Raw genomic sequence first — 14,208 nt, forward strand, 5'->3', positions numbered from 1 at the left:
GCAAGTCACCGTGAGCGACTCCCTCTGAATGGTGTCAGGCAAGTCACCGTGAGCGACTCCCTCTGAACGGTGTCAGGCAAGTCACCGTGAGCGACTCCCTCTGAACGGTGTCAGGCAAGTCACCGTGAGCAACTCCCTGTGTACGGTGTCAGACAAGTCACCGTGAGCAACTCCCTCTGAATGGTGTCAGGCAAGTCACCGCGTGCAACTCTCTGTGTACGGTGTCAGGCAAGTCACCGTGAGCAACTCCCTGTGTACGGTGTCAGGCAAGTCACCGTGAGCGACTCCCTGTGTACGGTGTCAGGCAAGTCACCGTGAGCAACTCCCTCTGAAAGGTGTCAAGCAAGTCACCGTGAGCGACTCCCTGTGTACGGTGTCAGGCAAGTCACCGTGAGCAACTCCCTCTGAATGGTGTCAGGCAAGTCACCGCGTGCAACTCTCTGTGTACGGTGTCAGGCAAGTCACCGTGAGCAACTCCCTGTGTACGGTGTCAGGCAAGTCACCGTGAGCGACTCCCTCTGAATGGTGTCAGGCAAGTCACCGTGAGCAACTCCCTGTGTACGGTGTCAGGCAAGTCACCGTGAGCGACTTCCTGTGTACGGTGTCAGGCAAGTCACCGTGAGCAACTCCCTCTGAATGGTGTCAGGCAAGTCACCGTGAGCAACTCTCTGTGTACGGTGTCAGGCAAGTCACCGTGAGCGACTCCCTGTGTACGGTGTCAGGCAAGTCACCGTGAGCAACTCCCTCTGAAAGGTGTCAAGCAAGTCACCGTGAGCGACTCCCTGTGTACGGTGTCAGGCAAGTCACCGTGAGCAACTCCCTGTGTACGGTGTCAGGCAAGTCACCGTGAGCAACTCCCTGTGTACGGTGTCAGGCAAGTCACCGTGAGCGACTCCCTGTGTACGGTGTCAGGCAAGTCACCGTGAGCAACTCCCTATGTACGGTGTCAGGCAAGTCACCGTGAGCAACTCCCTGTGTACGGTGTCAGGCAAGTCACCGTGAGCAACTCCCTCTGAACGGTGTCAGACAAGTCACCGTGAGCAACTCCCTGTGTACGGTGTCAGGCAAGTCACCGTGAGCAACTCCCTGTGTACGGTGTCAGACAAGTCACCGTGAGCAACTCCCTGTGTACGGTGTCAGGCAAGTCACCGTGAGCAACTCTCTGTGTACGGTGTCAGGCAAGTCACCGTGAGCGACTCCCTGTGTACGGTGTCAGGCAAGTCACCGTGAGCAACTCCCTGTGTACGGTGTCAGGCAAGTCACCGTGAGCAACTCCCTGTGTACGGTGTCAGGCAAGTCACCGTGAGCAACTCCCTGTGTACGGTGTCAGGCAAGTCACCGTGAGCGACTCCCTGTGTACGGTGTCAGGCAAGTCACCGTGAGCAACTCCCTCTGAAAGGTGTCAAGCAAGTCACCGTGAGCGACTCCCTGTGTACGGTGTCAGGCAAGTCACCGTGAGCGACTCCATCTGAATGGTGTCAGGCAAGTCACCGTGAGCAACTCCCTGTGTACGGTGTCAGGCAAGTCACCGTGAGCGACTCCCTCTGAACGGTGTCAGGCAAGTCACCGTGAGCAACTCCCTCTGAATGGTGTCAGACAAGTCACCGTGAGCAACTCCCTGTGTACGGTGTCAGGCAAGTCACCGTGAGCAACTCCCTGTGTACGGTGTCAGGCAAGTCACCGTGAGCAACTCTCTGTGTACGGTGTCAGGCAAGTCACCGTGAGCAACTCCCTGTGTACAGTGTCAGGCAAGTCACCGTGAGCAACTCCGTGTGTACGGTGTCAGGCAAGTCACCGTGAGCAACTCCCTGTGTACGGTGTCAGGCAAGTCACCGTGAGCAACTCCCTGTGTACGGTGTCAGGCAAGTCACCGTGAGCAACTCCCTGTGTACGGTGTCAGGCAAGTCACCGTGAGCAACTCCCTCTGAATGGTGTCAGGCAAGTCACCGTGAGCAACTCTCTGTGTACGGTGTCAGGCAAGTCACCGTGAGCGACTCCCTCTGAACGGTGTCAGGCAAGTCACCGTGAGCAACTCCCTGTGTACGGTGTCAGACAAGTCACCGTGAGCAACTCCCTCTGAAAGGTGTCAGGCAAGTCACCGTGAGCAACTCCCTGTGTACGGTGTCAGGCAAGTCACCGTGAGCGACTCCCTGTGTACGGTGTCAGGCAAGTCACCGTGAGCAACTCCCTCTGAAAGGTGTCAAGCAAGTCACCGTGAGCGACTCCCTGTGTATGGTGTCAGGCAAGTCACCGTGAGCAACTCTCTGTGTACGGTGTCAGGCAAGTCACCGTGAGCGACTCCCTCTGAACGGTGTCAGGCAAGTCACCGTGAGCAACTCCCTGTGTACGGTGTCAGACAAGTCACCGTGAGCAACTCCCTCTGAAAGGTGTCAGGCAAGTCACCGTGAGCAACTCCCTGTGTACGGTGTCAGGCAAGTCACCGTGAGCGACTCCCTGTGTACGGTGTCAGGCAAGTCACCGTGAGCAACTCCCTCTGAAAGGTGTCAAGCAAGTCACCGTGAGCAACTCCCTCTGAATGGTGTCAGGCAAGTCACCGCGTGCAACTCTCTGTGTACGGTGTCAGGCAAGTCACCGTGAGCAACTCCCTGTGTACGGTGTCAGGCAAGTCACCGTGAGCGACTCCCTGTGTACGGTGTCAGGCAAGTCACCGTGAGCAACTCCCTCTGAAAGGTGTCAAGCAAGTCACCGTGAGCGACTCCCTGTGTACGGTGTCAGGCAAGTCACCGTGAGCGACTCCATCTGAATGGTGTCAGGCAAGTCACCGTGAGCAACTCCCTGTGTACGGTGTCAGGCAAGTCACCGTGAGCGACTCCCTCTGAACGGTGTCAGGCAAGTCACCGTGAGCAACTCCCTCTGAATGGTGTCAGACAAGTCACCGTGAGCAACTCCCTGTGTACGGTGTCAGGCAAGTCACCGTGAGCAACTCCCTGTGTACGGTGTCAGGCAAGTCACCGTGAGCAACTCTCTGTGTACGGTGTCAGGCAAGTCACCGTGAGCAACTCCCTGTGTACAGTGTCAGGCAAGTCACCGTGAGCAACTCCGTGTGTACGGTGTCAGGCAAGTCACCGTGAGCAACTCCCTGTGTACGGTGTCAGGCAAGTCACCGTGAGCAACTCCCTGTGTACGGTGTCAGGCAAGTCACCGTGAGCAACTCCCTGTGTACGGTGTCAGGCAAGTCACCGTGAGCAACTCCCTGTGTACGGTGTCAGGCAAGTCACCGTGAGCAACTCCCTGTGTACGGTGTCAGGCAAGTCACCGTGAGCAACTCCCTGTGTACGGTGTCAGGCAAGTCACCGTGAGCGACTCCCTCTGAACGGTGTCAGGCAAGTCACCGTGAGCGACTCCCTGTGTACGGTGTCAGGCAAGTCACCGTGAGCAACTCTCTGTGTACGGTGTCAGGCAAGTCACCGTGAGCAACTCCCTGTGTACGGTGTCAGGCAAGTCACCGTGAGCAACTCCCTGTGTACGGTGTCAGGCAAGTCACCGTGAGCAACTCCCTGTGTACGGTGTCAGGCAAGTCACCGTGAGCAACTCCCTGTGTACGGTGTCAGGCAAGTCACCGTGAGCAACTCCCTGTGTACGGTGTCAGGCAAGTCACCGTGAGCGACTCCCTCTGAACGGTGTCAGGCAAGTCACCGTGAGCGACTCCCTGTGTACGGTGTCAGGCAAGTCACCGTGAGCAACTCCCTGTGTACGGTGTCAGGCAAGTCACCGTGAGCAACTCCCTGTGTACGGTGTCAGGCAAGTCACCGTGAGCGACTCCCTCTGAACGGTGTCAGGCAAGTCACCGTGAGCGACTCCCTGTGTACGGTGTCAGGCAAGTCACCGTGAGCGACTCCCTCTGAACGGTGTCAGGCAAGTCACCGTGAGCAACTCCCTGTGTACGGTGTCAAGCAAGTCACCGTGAGCGACTCCCTCTGAATGGTGTCAGGCAAGTCACCGTGAGCGACTCCGTGTGTACGGTGTCAGGCAAGTCACCGTGAGCGACTCCCTCTGAACGGTGTCAGGCAAGTCACCGTGAGCGACTCCCTCTGAACGGTGTCAGGCAAGTCACCGTGAGCAACTCCCTGTGTACGGTGTCAGGCAAGTCACCGTGAGCAACTCCCTCTGAATGGTGTCAGGCAAGTCACCGTGAGCAACTCTCTGTGTACGGTGTCAGGCAAGTCACCGTGAGCGACTCCCTCTGAACGGTGTCAGGCAAGTCACCGTGAGCAACTCCCTGTGTATGGTGTCAGGCAAGTCACCGTGAGCAACTCCCTCTGAATGGTGTCAGGCAAGTCACCGTGAGCGACTCCCTCTGAACGGTGTCAGGCAAGTCACCGTGAGCGAATCCCTCTGAACGGTGTCAGGCAAGTCACCGTGAGCGAATCCCTCTGAATGGTGTCAGGCAAGTCACCGTGAGCGACTCCCTCTGAATGGTGTCAGGCAAGTCACCGTGAGCAACTCCCTCTGAACGGAGTCAGGCAAGTCACCGTGAGCGACTCCCTCTGAATGGTGTCAGGCAAGTCACCGTGAGCGACTCCCTCTGAACGGTGTCAGGCAAGTCACCGTGAGCGACTCCCTCTGAACGGTGTCAGGCAAGTCACCGTGAGCAACTCCCTGTGTACGGTGTCAGACAAGTCACCGTGAGCAACTCCCTCTGAATGGTGTCAGGCAAGTCACCGCGTGCAACTCTCTGTGTACGGTGTCAGGCAAGTCACCGTGAGCAACTCCCTGTGTACGGTGTCAGGCAAGTCACCGTGAGCGACTCCCTGTGTACGGTGTCAGGCAAGTCACCGTGAGCAACTCCCTCTGAAAGGTGTCAAGCAAGTCACCGTGAGCGACTCCCTGTGTACGGTGTCAGGCAAGTCACCGTGAGCAACTCCCTCTGAATGGTGTCAGGCAAGTCACCGCGTGCAACTCTCTGTGTACGGTGTCAGGCAAGTCACCGTGAGCAACTCCCTGTGTACGGTGTCAGGCAAGTCACCGTGAGCGACTCCCTCTGAATGGTGTCAGGCAAGTCACCGTGAGCAACTCCCTGTGTACGGTGTCAGGCAAGTCACCGTGAGCGACTTCCTGTGTACGGTGTCAGGCAAGTCACCGTGAGCAACTCCCTCTGAATGGTGTCAGGCAAGTCACCGTGAGCAACTCTCTGTGTACGGTGTCAGGCAAGTCACCGTGAGCGACTCCCTGTGTACGGTGTCAGGCAAGTCACCGTGAGCAACTCCCTCTGAAAGGTGTCAAGCAAGTCACCGTGAGCGACTCCCTGTGTACGGTGTCAGGCAAGTCACCGTGAGCAACTCCCTGTGTACGGTGTCAGGCAAGTCACCGTGAGCAACTCCCTGTGTACGGTGTCAGGCAAGTCACCGTGAGCGACTCCCTGTGTACGGTGTCAGGCAAGTCACCGTGAGCAACTCCCTATGTACGGTGTCAGGCAAGTCACCGTGAGCAACTCCCTGTGTACGGTGTCAGGCAAGTCACCGTGAGCAACTCCCTCTGAACGGTGTCAGACAAGTCACCGTGAGCAACTCCCTGTGTACGGTGTCAGGCAAGTCACCGTGAGCAACTCCCTGTGTACGGTGTCAGACAAGTCACCGTGAGCAACTCCCTGTGTACGGTGTCAGGCAAGTCACCGTGAGCGACTCCCTGTGTACGGTGTCAGGCAAGTCACCGTGAGCAACTCCCTGTGTACGGTGTCAGGCAAGTCACCGTGAGCAACTCCCTGTGTACGGTGTCAGGCAAGTCACCGTGAGCAACTCCCTGTGTACGGTGTCAGGCAAGTCACCGTGAGCGACTCCCTGTGTACGGTGTCAGGCAAGTCACCGTGAGCAACTCCCTCTGAAAGGTGTCAAGCAAGTCACCGTGAGCGACTCCCTGTGTACGGTGTCAGGCAAGTCACCGTGAGCGACTCCATCTGAATGGTGTCAGGCAAGTCACCGTGAGCAACTCCCCTGTGTACGGTGTCAGGCAAGTCACCGTGAGCGACTCCCTCTGAACGGTGTCAGGCAAGTCACCGTGAGCAACTCCCTCTGAATGGTGTCAGACAAGTCACCGTGAGCAACTCCCTGTGTACGGTGTCAGGCAAGTCACCGTGAGCAACTCCCTGTGTACGGTGTCAGGCAAGTCACCGTGAGCAACTCTCTGTGTACGGTGTCAGGCAAGTCACCGTGAGCAACTCCCTGTGTACAGTGTCAGGCAAGTCACCGTGAGCAACTCCGTGTGTACGGTGTCAGGCAAGTCACCGTGAGCAACTCCCTGTGTACGGTGTCAGGCAAGTCACCGTGAGCAACTCCCTGTGTACGGTGTCAGGCAAGTCACCGTGAGCAACTCCCTGTGTACGGTGTCAGGCAAGTCACCGTGAGCAACTCCCTCTGAATGGTGTCAGGCAAGTCACCGTGAGCAACTCTCTGTGTACGGTGTCAGGCAAGTCACCGTGAGCGACTCCCTCTGAACGGTGTCAGGCAAGTCACCGTGAGCAACTCCCTGTGTACGGTGTCAGACAAGTCACCGTGAGCAACTCCCTCTGAAAGGTGTCAGGCAAGTCACCGTGAGCAACTCCCTGTGTACGGTGTCAGGCAAGTCACCGTGAGCGACTCCCTGTGTACGGTGTCAGGCAAGTCACCGTGAGCAACTCCCTCTGAAAGGTGTCAAGCAAGTCACCGTGAGCGACTCCCTGTGTATGGTGTCAGGCAAGTCACCGTGAGCAACTCTCTGTGTACGGTGTCAGGCAAGTCACCGTGAGCGACTCCCTCTGAACGGTGTCAGGCAAGTCACCGTGAGCAACTCCCTGTGTACGGTGTCAGACAAGTCACCGTGAGCAACTCCCTCTGAAAGGTGTCAGGCAAGTCACCGTGAGCAACTCCCTGTGTACGGTGTCAGGCAAGTCACCGTGAGCGACTCCCTGTGTACGGTGTCAGGCAAGTCACCGTGAGCAACTCCCTCTGAAAGGTGTCAAGCAAGTCACCGTGAGCGACTCCCTGTGTACGGTGTCAGGCAAGTCACCGTGAGCAACTCCCTCTGAAAGGTGTCAGGCAAGTCACCGTGAGCAACTCCCTCTGAATGGTGTCAGGCAAGTCACCGCGTGCAACTCTCTGTGTACGGTGTCAGGCAAGTCACCGTGAGCAACTCCCTGTGTACGGTGTCAGGCAAGTCACCGTGAGCGACTCCCTGTGTACGGTGTCAGGCAAGTCACCGTGAGCAACTCCCTCTGAAAGGTGTCAGGCAAGTCACCGTGAGCAACTCCCTCTGAAAGGTGTCAAGCAAGTCACCGTGAGCGACTCCCTGTGTACGGTGTCAGGCAAGTCACCGTGAGCGACTCCATCTGAATGGTGTCAGGCAAGTCACCGTGAGCAACTCCCTGTGTACGGTGTCAGGCAAGTCACCGTGAGCGACTCCCTCTGAACGGTGTCAGGCAAGTCACCGTGAGCAACTCCCTCTGAATGGTGTCAGACAAGTCACCGTGAGCAACTCCCTGTGTACGGTGTCAGGCAAGTCACCGTGAGCAACTCCCTGTGTACGGTGTCAGGCAAGTCACCGTGAGCAACTCTCTGTGTACGGTGTCAGGCAAGTCACCGTGAGCAACTCCCTGTGTACAGTGTCAGGCAAGTCACCGTGAGCAACTCCGTGTGTACGGTGTCAGGCAAGTCACCGTGAGCAACTCCCTGTGTACGGTGTCAGGCAAGTCACCGTGAGCAACTCCCTGTGTACGGTGTCAGGCAAGTCACCGTGAGCAACTCCCTGTGTACGGTGTCAGGCAAGTCACCGTGAGCAACTCCCTGTGTACGGTGTCAGGCAAGTCACCGTGAGCAACTCCCTGTGTACGGTGTCAGGCAAGTCACCGTGAGCAACTCCCTGTGTACGGTGTCAGGCAAGTCACCGTGAGCGACTCCATCTGAATGGTGTCAGGCAAGTCACCGTGAGCAACTCCCTGTGTACGGTGTCAGGCAAGTCACCGTGAGCGACTCCCTCTGAACGGTGTCAGGCAAGTCACCGTGAGCAACTCCCTCTGAATGGTGTCAGACAAGTCACCGTGAGCAACTCCCTGTGTACGGTGTCAGGCAAGTCACCGTGAGCAACTCCCTGTGTACGGTGTCAGGCAAGTCACCGTGAGCAACTCTCTGTGTACGGTGTCAGGCAAGTCACCGTGAGCAACTCCCTGTGTACAGTGTCAGGCAAGTCACCGTGAGCAACTCCGTGTGTACGGTGTCAGGCAAGTCACCGTGAGCAACTCCCTGTGTACGGTGTCAGGCAAGTCACCGTGAGCAACTCCCTGTGTACGGTGTCAGGCAAGTCACCGTGAGCAACTCCCTGTGTACGGTGTCAGGCAAGTCACCGTGAGCAACTCCCTGTGTACGGTGTCAGGCAAGTCACCGTGAGCAACTCCCTGTGTACGGTGTCAGGCAAGTCACCGTGAGCAACTCCCTGTGTACGGTGTCAGGCAAGTCACCGTGAGCGACTCCCTCTGAACGGTGTCAGGCAAGTCACCGTGAGCGACTCCCTGTGTACGGTGTCAGGCAAGTCACCGTGAGCAACTCTCTGTGTACGGTGTCAGGCAAGTCACCGTGAGCAACTCCCTGTGTACGGTGTCAGGCAAGTCACCGTGAGCAACTCCCTGTGTACGGTGTCAGGCAAGTCACCGTGAGCAACTCCCTGTGTACGGTGTCAGGCAAGTCACCGTGAGCAACTCCCTGTGTACGGTGTCAGGCAAGTCACCGTGAGCAACTCCCTGTGTACGGTGTCAGGCAAGTCACCGTGAGCGACTCCCTCTGAACGGTGTCAGGCAAGTCACCGTGAGCGACTCCCTGTGTACGGTGTCAGGCAAGTCACCGTGAGCGACTCCCTCTGAACGGTGTCAGGCAAGTCACCGTGAGCAACTCCCTGTGTACGGTGTCAAGCAAGTCACCGTGAGCGACTCCCTCTGAATGGTGTCAGGCAAGTCACCGTGAGCGACTCCGTGTGTACGGTGTCAGGCAAGTCACCGTGAGCGACTCCCTCTGAACGGTGTCAGGCAAGTCACCGTGAGCGACTCCCTCTGAACGGTGTCAGGCAAGTCACCGTGAGCAACTCCCTGTGTACGGTGTCAGGCAAGTCACCGTGAGCAACTCCCTCTGAATGGTGTCAGGCAAGTCACCGTGAGCAACTCTCTGTGTACGGTGTCAGGCAAGTCACCGTGAGCGACTCCCTCTGAACGGTGTCAGGCAAGTCACCGTGAGCAACTCCCTGTGTATGGTGTCAGGCAAGTCACCGTGAGCAACTCCCTCTGAATGGTGTCAGGCAAGTCACCGTGAGCGACTCCCTCTGAACGGTGTCAGGCAAGTCACCGTGAGCGAATCCCTCTGAACGGTGTCAGGCAAGTCACCGTGAGCGAATCCCTCTGAATGGTGTCAGGCAAGTCACCGTGAGCGACTCCCTCTGAACGGTGTCAGGCAAGTCACCGTGAGCAACTCCCTCTGAACGGTGTCAGGCAAGTCACCGTGAGCGACTCCCTCTGAATGGTGTCAGGCAAGTCACCGTGAGCGACTCCCTCTGAACGGTGTCAGGCAAGTCACCGTGAGCGACTCCCTCTGAACGGTGTCAGGCAAGTCACCGTGAGCAACTCCCTGTGTACGGTGTCAGACAAGTCACCGTGAGCAACTCCCTCTGAATGGTGTCAGGCAAGTCACCGCGTGCAACTCTCTGTGTACGGTGTCAGGCAAGTCACCGTGAGCAACTCCCTGTGTACGGTGTCAGGCAAGTCACCGTGAGCGACTCCCTGTGTACGGTGTCAGGCAAGTCACCGTGAGCAACTCCCTCTGAAAGGTGTCAAGCAAGTCACCGTGAGCGACTCCCTGTGTACGGTGTCAGGCAAGTCACCGTGAGCAACTCCCTCTGAATGGTGTCAGGCAAGTCACCGCGTGCAACTCTCTGTGTACGGTGTCAGGCAAGTCACCGTGAGCAACTCCCTGTGTACGGTGTCAGGCAAGTCACCGTGAGCGACTCCCTCTGAATGGTGTCAGGCAAGTCACCGTGAGCAACTCCCTGTGTACGGTGTCAGGCAAGTCACCGTGAGCGACTTCCTGTGTACGGTGTCAGGCAAGTCACCGTGAGCAACTCCCTCTGAATGGTGTCAGGCAAGTCACCGTGAGCAACTCTCTGTGTACGGTGTCAGGCAAGTCACCGTGAGCGACTCCCTGTGTACGGTGTCAGGCAAGTCACCGTGAGCAACTCCGTGTGTACGGTGTCAGGCAAGTCACCGTGAGCAACTCCCTCTGAATGGTGTCAGGCAAGTCACCGTGAGCGACTCCCTGTGTACGGTGTCAGGCAAGTCACCGTGAGCGACTCCCTCTGAATGGTGTCAGGCAAGTCACCGTGAGCAACTCCCTGTGTACGGTGTCAGGCAAGTCACCGTGAGCAACTCCCTGTGTACGGTGTCAGGCAAGTCACCGTGAGCGACTCCCTGTGTACGGTGTCAGGCAAGTCACCGTGAGCAACTCCCTATGTACGGTGTCAGGCAAGTCACCGTGAGCAACTCCCTGTGTACGGTGTCAGGCAAGTCACCGTGAGCAACTCCCTCTGAATGGTGTCAGACAAGTCACCGTGAGCAACTCCCTGTGTACGGTGTCAGGCAAGTCACCGTGAGCAACTCCCTGTGTACGGTGTCAGACAAGTCACCGTGAGCAACTCCCTGTGTACGGTGTCAGGCAAGTCACCGTGAGCAACTCTCTGTGTACGGTGTCAGGCAAGTCACCGTGAGCGACTCCCTGTGTACGGTGTCAGGCAAGTCACCGTGAGCAACTCCCTGTGTACGGTGTCAGGCAAGTCACCGTGAGCAACTCCCTGTGTACGGTGTCAGGCAAGTCAACTCATTGCTGCCTTCACAGACAGTTCCAGAACAGAGGATTTAGCTGATTTTTTTCCTAATCTCCTAATCAAACCTGGCATCATTTGGGCCTGGGGAGGGTTTTTTTTAAACACTGGTTTGGGATTGAGAGTGTGATATGTAGTGTGTCCAGTCTCTAATGGCCATCTCCTCCTTTCCCAGTTGAAATGCTGTGCTTGGATTGCCGTGTACTGCTCTTTCATCAGCTTCGCTAACTCCCGCAGCTCGGAAGACACCAAACAGATGATGAGCAGTTTCATGTGAGTGAAACCCATTATTTTTAAACACATCAGAATCAAGTTTAATATCACCAGTTTATGTCGTGAAAATTGTTAACTCTGGGACAGCAGTACAATGCAAAACATGAAAAATAAAGAGAAAAACTGTTACTTTCAGTAAATTTATATATATATATAAAAATAAATTAGATAGTTAAACAAATAGTGCAAAAATAGAAAATAAAAAGTGTGGTAGTGCTCTTGGGTTCAATGCCCATTCAGAAATTGATGGCAAAGGACAAGAAGCTGTTCCTGAATTGTTAAGTGTGTGCCTTCAGGCAATGAGTAGAGGGCGTCCTGGGCACATTAATGGCACAGTGGTAGAGGTGATCCCTCACAGAGCCAGAGACCCAGTTCAATCCAGAACTCTAGATATCTCTGTGTAGAGTTTCCACGTTCTCCCTGTGACTGGGTGCATTTCCACCCGCCTCTCAAAGTCATGTGGGTTAGTAGGCGGCTGTAAGTTGCTCCGAATCAGCAGGTAAATGATAGAACATTGGGGAAGTTGAGGAAAATGTGGGGAAATAGAAGCGGATTGATGTAGGATTAGGTTCCTAATAAAGTGGCCACTGGGTGTATTTCTGTTAGATTCATGGTCTTGTGTTGCTGCAGCCAAGGTTTGACAAGTTGGGTGCACACATCCTGTCTGCTTGAACTGATCTGGCCATTCTCCTCTGACCTCTTGCATTAACAAGGCGGGTTTGCCCCTGTAACTGCCACTCACTAGAAGTTTTTAGTTTTTCTGCACCATTCTGTCTAAACTTTATTGACTGTTGCGTGTGAAGATCTCGGGTGGTCAGCAGTTTCTGAGATACTCAAACCACCTCATCTGGGACCAGCGATTATTCCACAGTCAAAGTCAGTTAGATCACATTTCTCCCCCATTCTGCCGTTTGGTCTGAACAACATCTGAACCTCCCATTGAGATACTGCCACATGATTAGCTGATTCGATATGAACAGACACACCGGTGTCAGAATAAAGTGGACACCGAGTGCAGTTTGGCACAGACTTACTGGGCTGTAGAGCCTGAGTCTCTGAATTTATCATATCAGGACATTACAGAACAACATACAGATGTCGAAGAATTTTTGAAGCGCAGACAATGTTATCTCCTCCAAAGGACAGTATGCTGCTTCCTAGCTAAGTTGATAAATGCCGTTTTGTAGCGGGACTTGAACAGGGAAGGTTGGGAAGTGTAAAAAGATCTCAGTGGTGAAGTGACTAGTTGTTAGGCAGTCAAGGAGGCTGGGTAGCTGTGCGATTTGATTTGTATAAGCACCTCACCTCACCTTTCTGTCTGGCTTTGCAGGTTGTCGATTTCAGCTGTGGTGATGTCGTACCTTCAGAACCCACAGCCCATGTCACCGCCGTGGTAAAAGGTTTTGCCACATTCCCGTCTGGTAATGCACACGGGAGGGAATATTGTAAATCCAATCCTTCCCCACCCTCCTCCTTGATGCAGGAACACGCCTCCCTCCCCTGCCCTATCGCTAGGGCAAACATTAATGCCAAGGGTACAGGATGCTCATCGTTCCAATGCCAGCTGCCTTCCTCCTGAGTTCTGGTGGCAATGCTGGCCCTGACTTCCAAGTGAGGAAGCATTGTTGAATTGTGCAGTGTGCACATTACAGTAATATCTGTCACAGCACTAATCGGTGGTTTGAATAAAGTCTAACTTATTGCTCAAATAGAACTTCTTGGTTGCTAATGTTTTAATCATAACTCTGTGAAATGTGTGGATCTGTTATCACTTGGTAAGACATTAAGATCTTACTGCCATCATATCTTATTGCTTGGGATTGGTAGGAGTAGGGGGTCACACCTCAGTTGTGATCTTGGAGGAGTTTTGGTGACAAAGGTGAGGATGGCATGATAGCGTAGTAGTTAGCACAATGCTTTACAGTGCAGGCATCCTGGGTTCAATTCCTGCCGCTACCTGTAAGGAGTTTGTATGTTCTCCCAGTGTCCTTGTGGGTTTCCTCCCACAGTCTGATTGGTAGGTTAATTTTTCATTGTAAATTGTCCTGTAATTGGGCTAGGGTTAAACTGGGGAATTGCAGTTTGAAGGGCTACTGATACCATGCTGTATCTCAATAACTCAGTAAATAAATTTGACCGGGGATGTGTGTAGTCTGCAGAAGGGCGTTGGAATTGTGATACTGTATCAGGTTGTATTGATGGTTGCTGTGTCTGTGTACAGACCACTGAGGCCCATTGAACTACTGTACAACCATGCACAAAATCAGAATCAGTATTAATATCTCTGGCAAAGGTCATGAAATTTGCTGTCTTTGCATTATAGAAAAATACCGAACTACTATGCGTGTATATATATACACACACACACACTTATATACAATATAGTTAAATAAAATTAGTGCAAAAACAGAAATAAAGAAAAGTAGTGAGGTAGTGTTAATGGGTTCAATGTCCATTCAGTAATCTGATGACAGAGGGAAAGAAGCTGTGTGTTTGCCTTCAGGTTTCTGTACCTCCCTCCTGATGATAGCAATGAGAGGAGGGCATGTCCTGGGTGGTGGGGGTCCATAATGAAGGGTGCCGCCCTTTTTAAGGCATCGCCCAATGGGCATTGCTGAATGTTCCCAAGTTTATAGCTAGTGTAACGGAACAATATCACTGACCAGGCTGTTCATTGTTCTTGAACCGTGACGTCCGTTACCATTGGAGTGTGTAGAGCTCGGGCTGTCAGCTTCAGCAAGTTCCATGTATTTTATAGCTCTTCATTTCGGTAGAATGTGCTGAGGTGCCTCATTGGAGTGTCACAGCATGGCCCGCCAAATCCAGGCCGGCCATCAAGCACCCGGTCAGCACAGTGGCAGAGCTGGTGGAGCTGTCGCCTCATATCCTACCTGCTTCATGCAGTCTGGGTTCAATGCTGATCTAAAGTGCTGTGTGTGTAGAGTTTGCACGTTCTCCTGCGTGGCATTGACCTGCTGCTCCGATTTTCTCTCACTTTCTAATGACTTTCTGGCAGGTTCAATTGACAGGGTAATTTGTCTGAGTATGCCGGTGAGTAGCATAGATTCATAGAGCAATACAGCACAGATA

General features: G+C 54.4%; 1 protein-coding gene across 1 annotated transcript in view; it reads left to right on the forward strand.

Moving 5' to 3' along the window:
* wdr83os (WD repeat domain 83 opposite strand) overlaps positions 1-12,832 on the forward strand; it is a 25,243-nt gene extending 12,411 nt beyond the window's left edge. The window contains exons 3-4 of the mRNA XM_073069331.1: positions 11,021-11,118; positions 12,449-12,832. Coding sequence (XP_072925432.1) covers positions 11,021-11,118; positions 12,449-12,515 — 165 coding nt within the window. The 3' untranslated portion in view covers positions 12,516-12,832. The remainder of the gene's footprint in view (positions 1-11,020; positions 11,119-12,448) is intronic.
* Positions 12,833-14,208: the final 1,376 nt, after the last annotated feature.

This window comes from Hemitrygon akajei, chromosome 16, assembly GCF_048418815.1.
Source record: "Hemitrygon akajei chromosome 16, sHemAka1.3, whole genome shotgun sequence".
In the NCBI taxonomy this organism is placed as follows: domain Eukaryota; kingdom Metazoa; phylum Chordata; class Chondrichthyes; order Myliobatiformes; family Dasyatidae; genus Hemitrygon; species Hemitrygon akajei.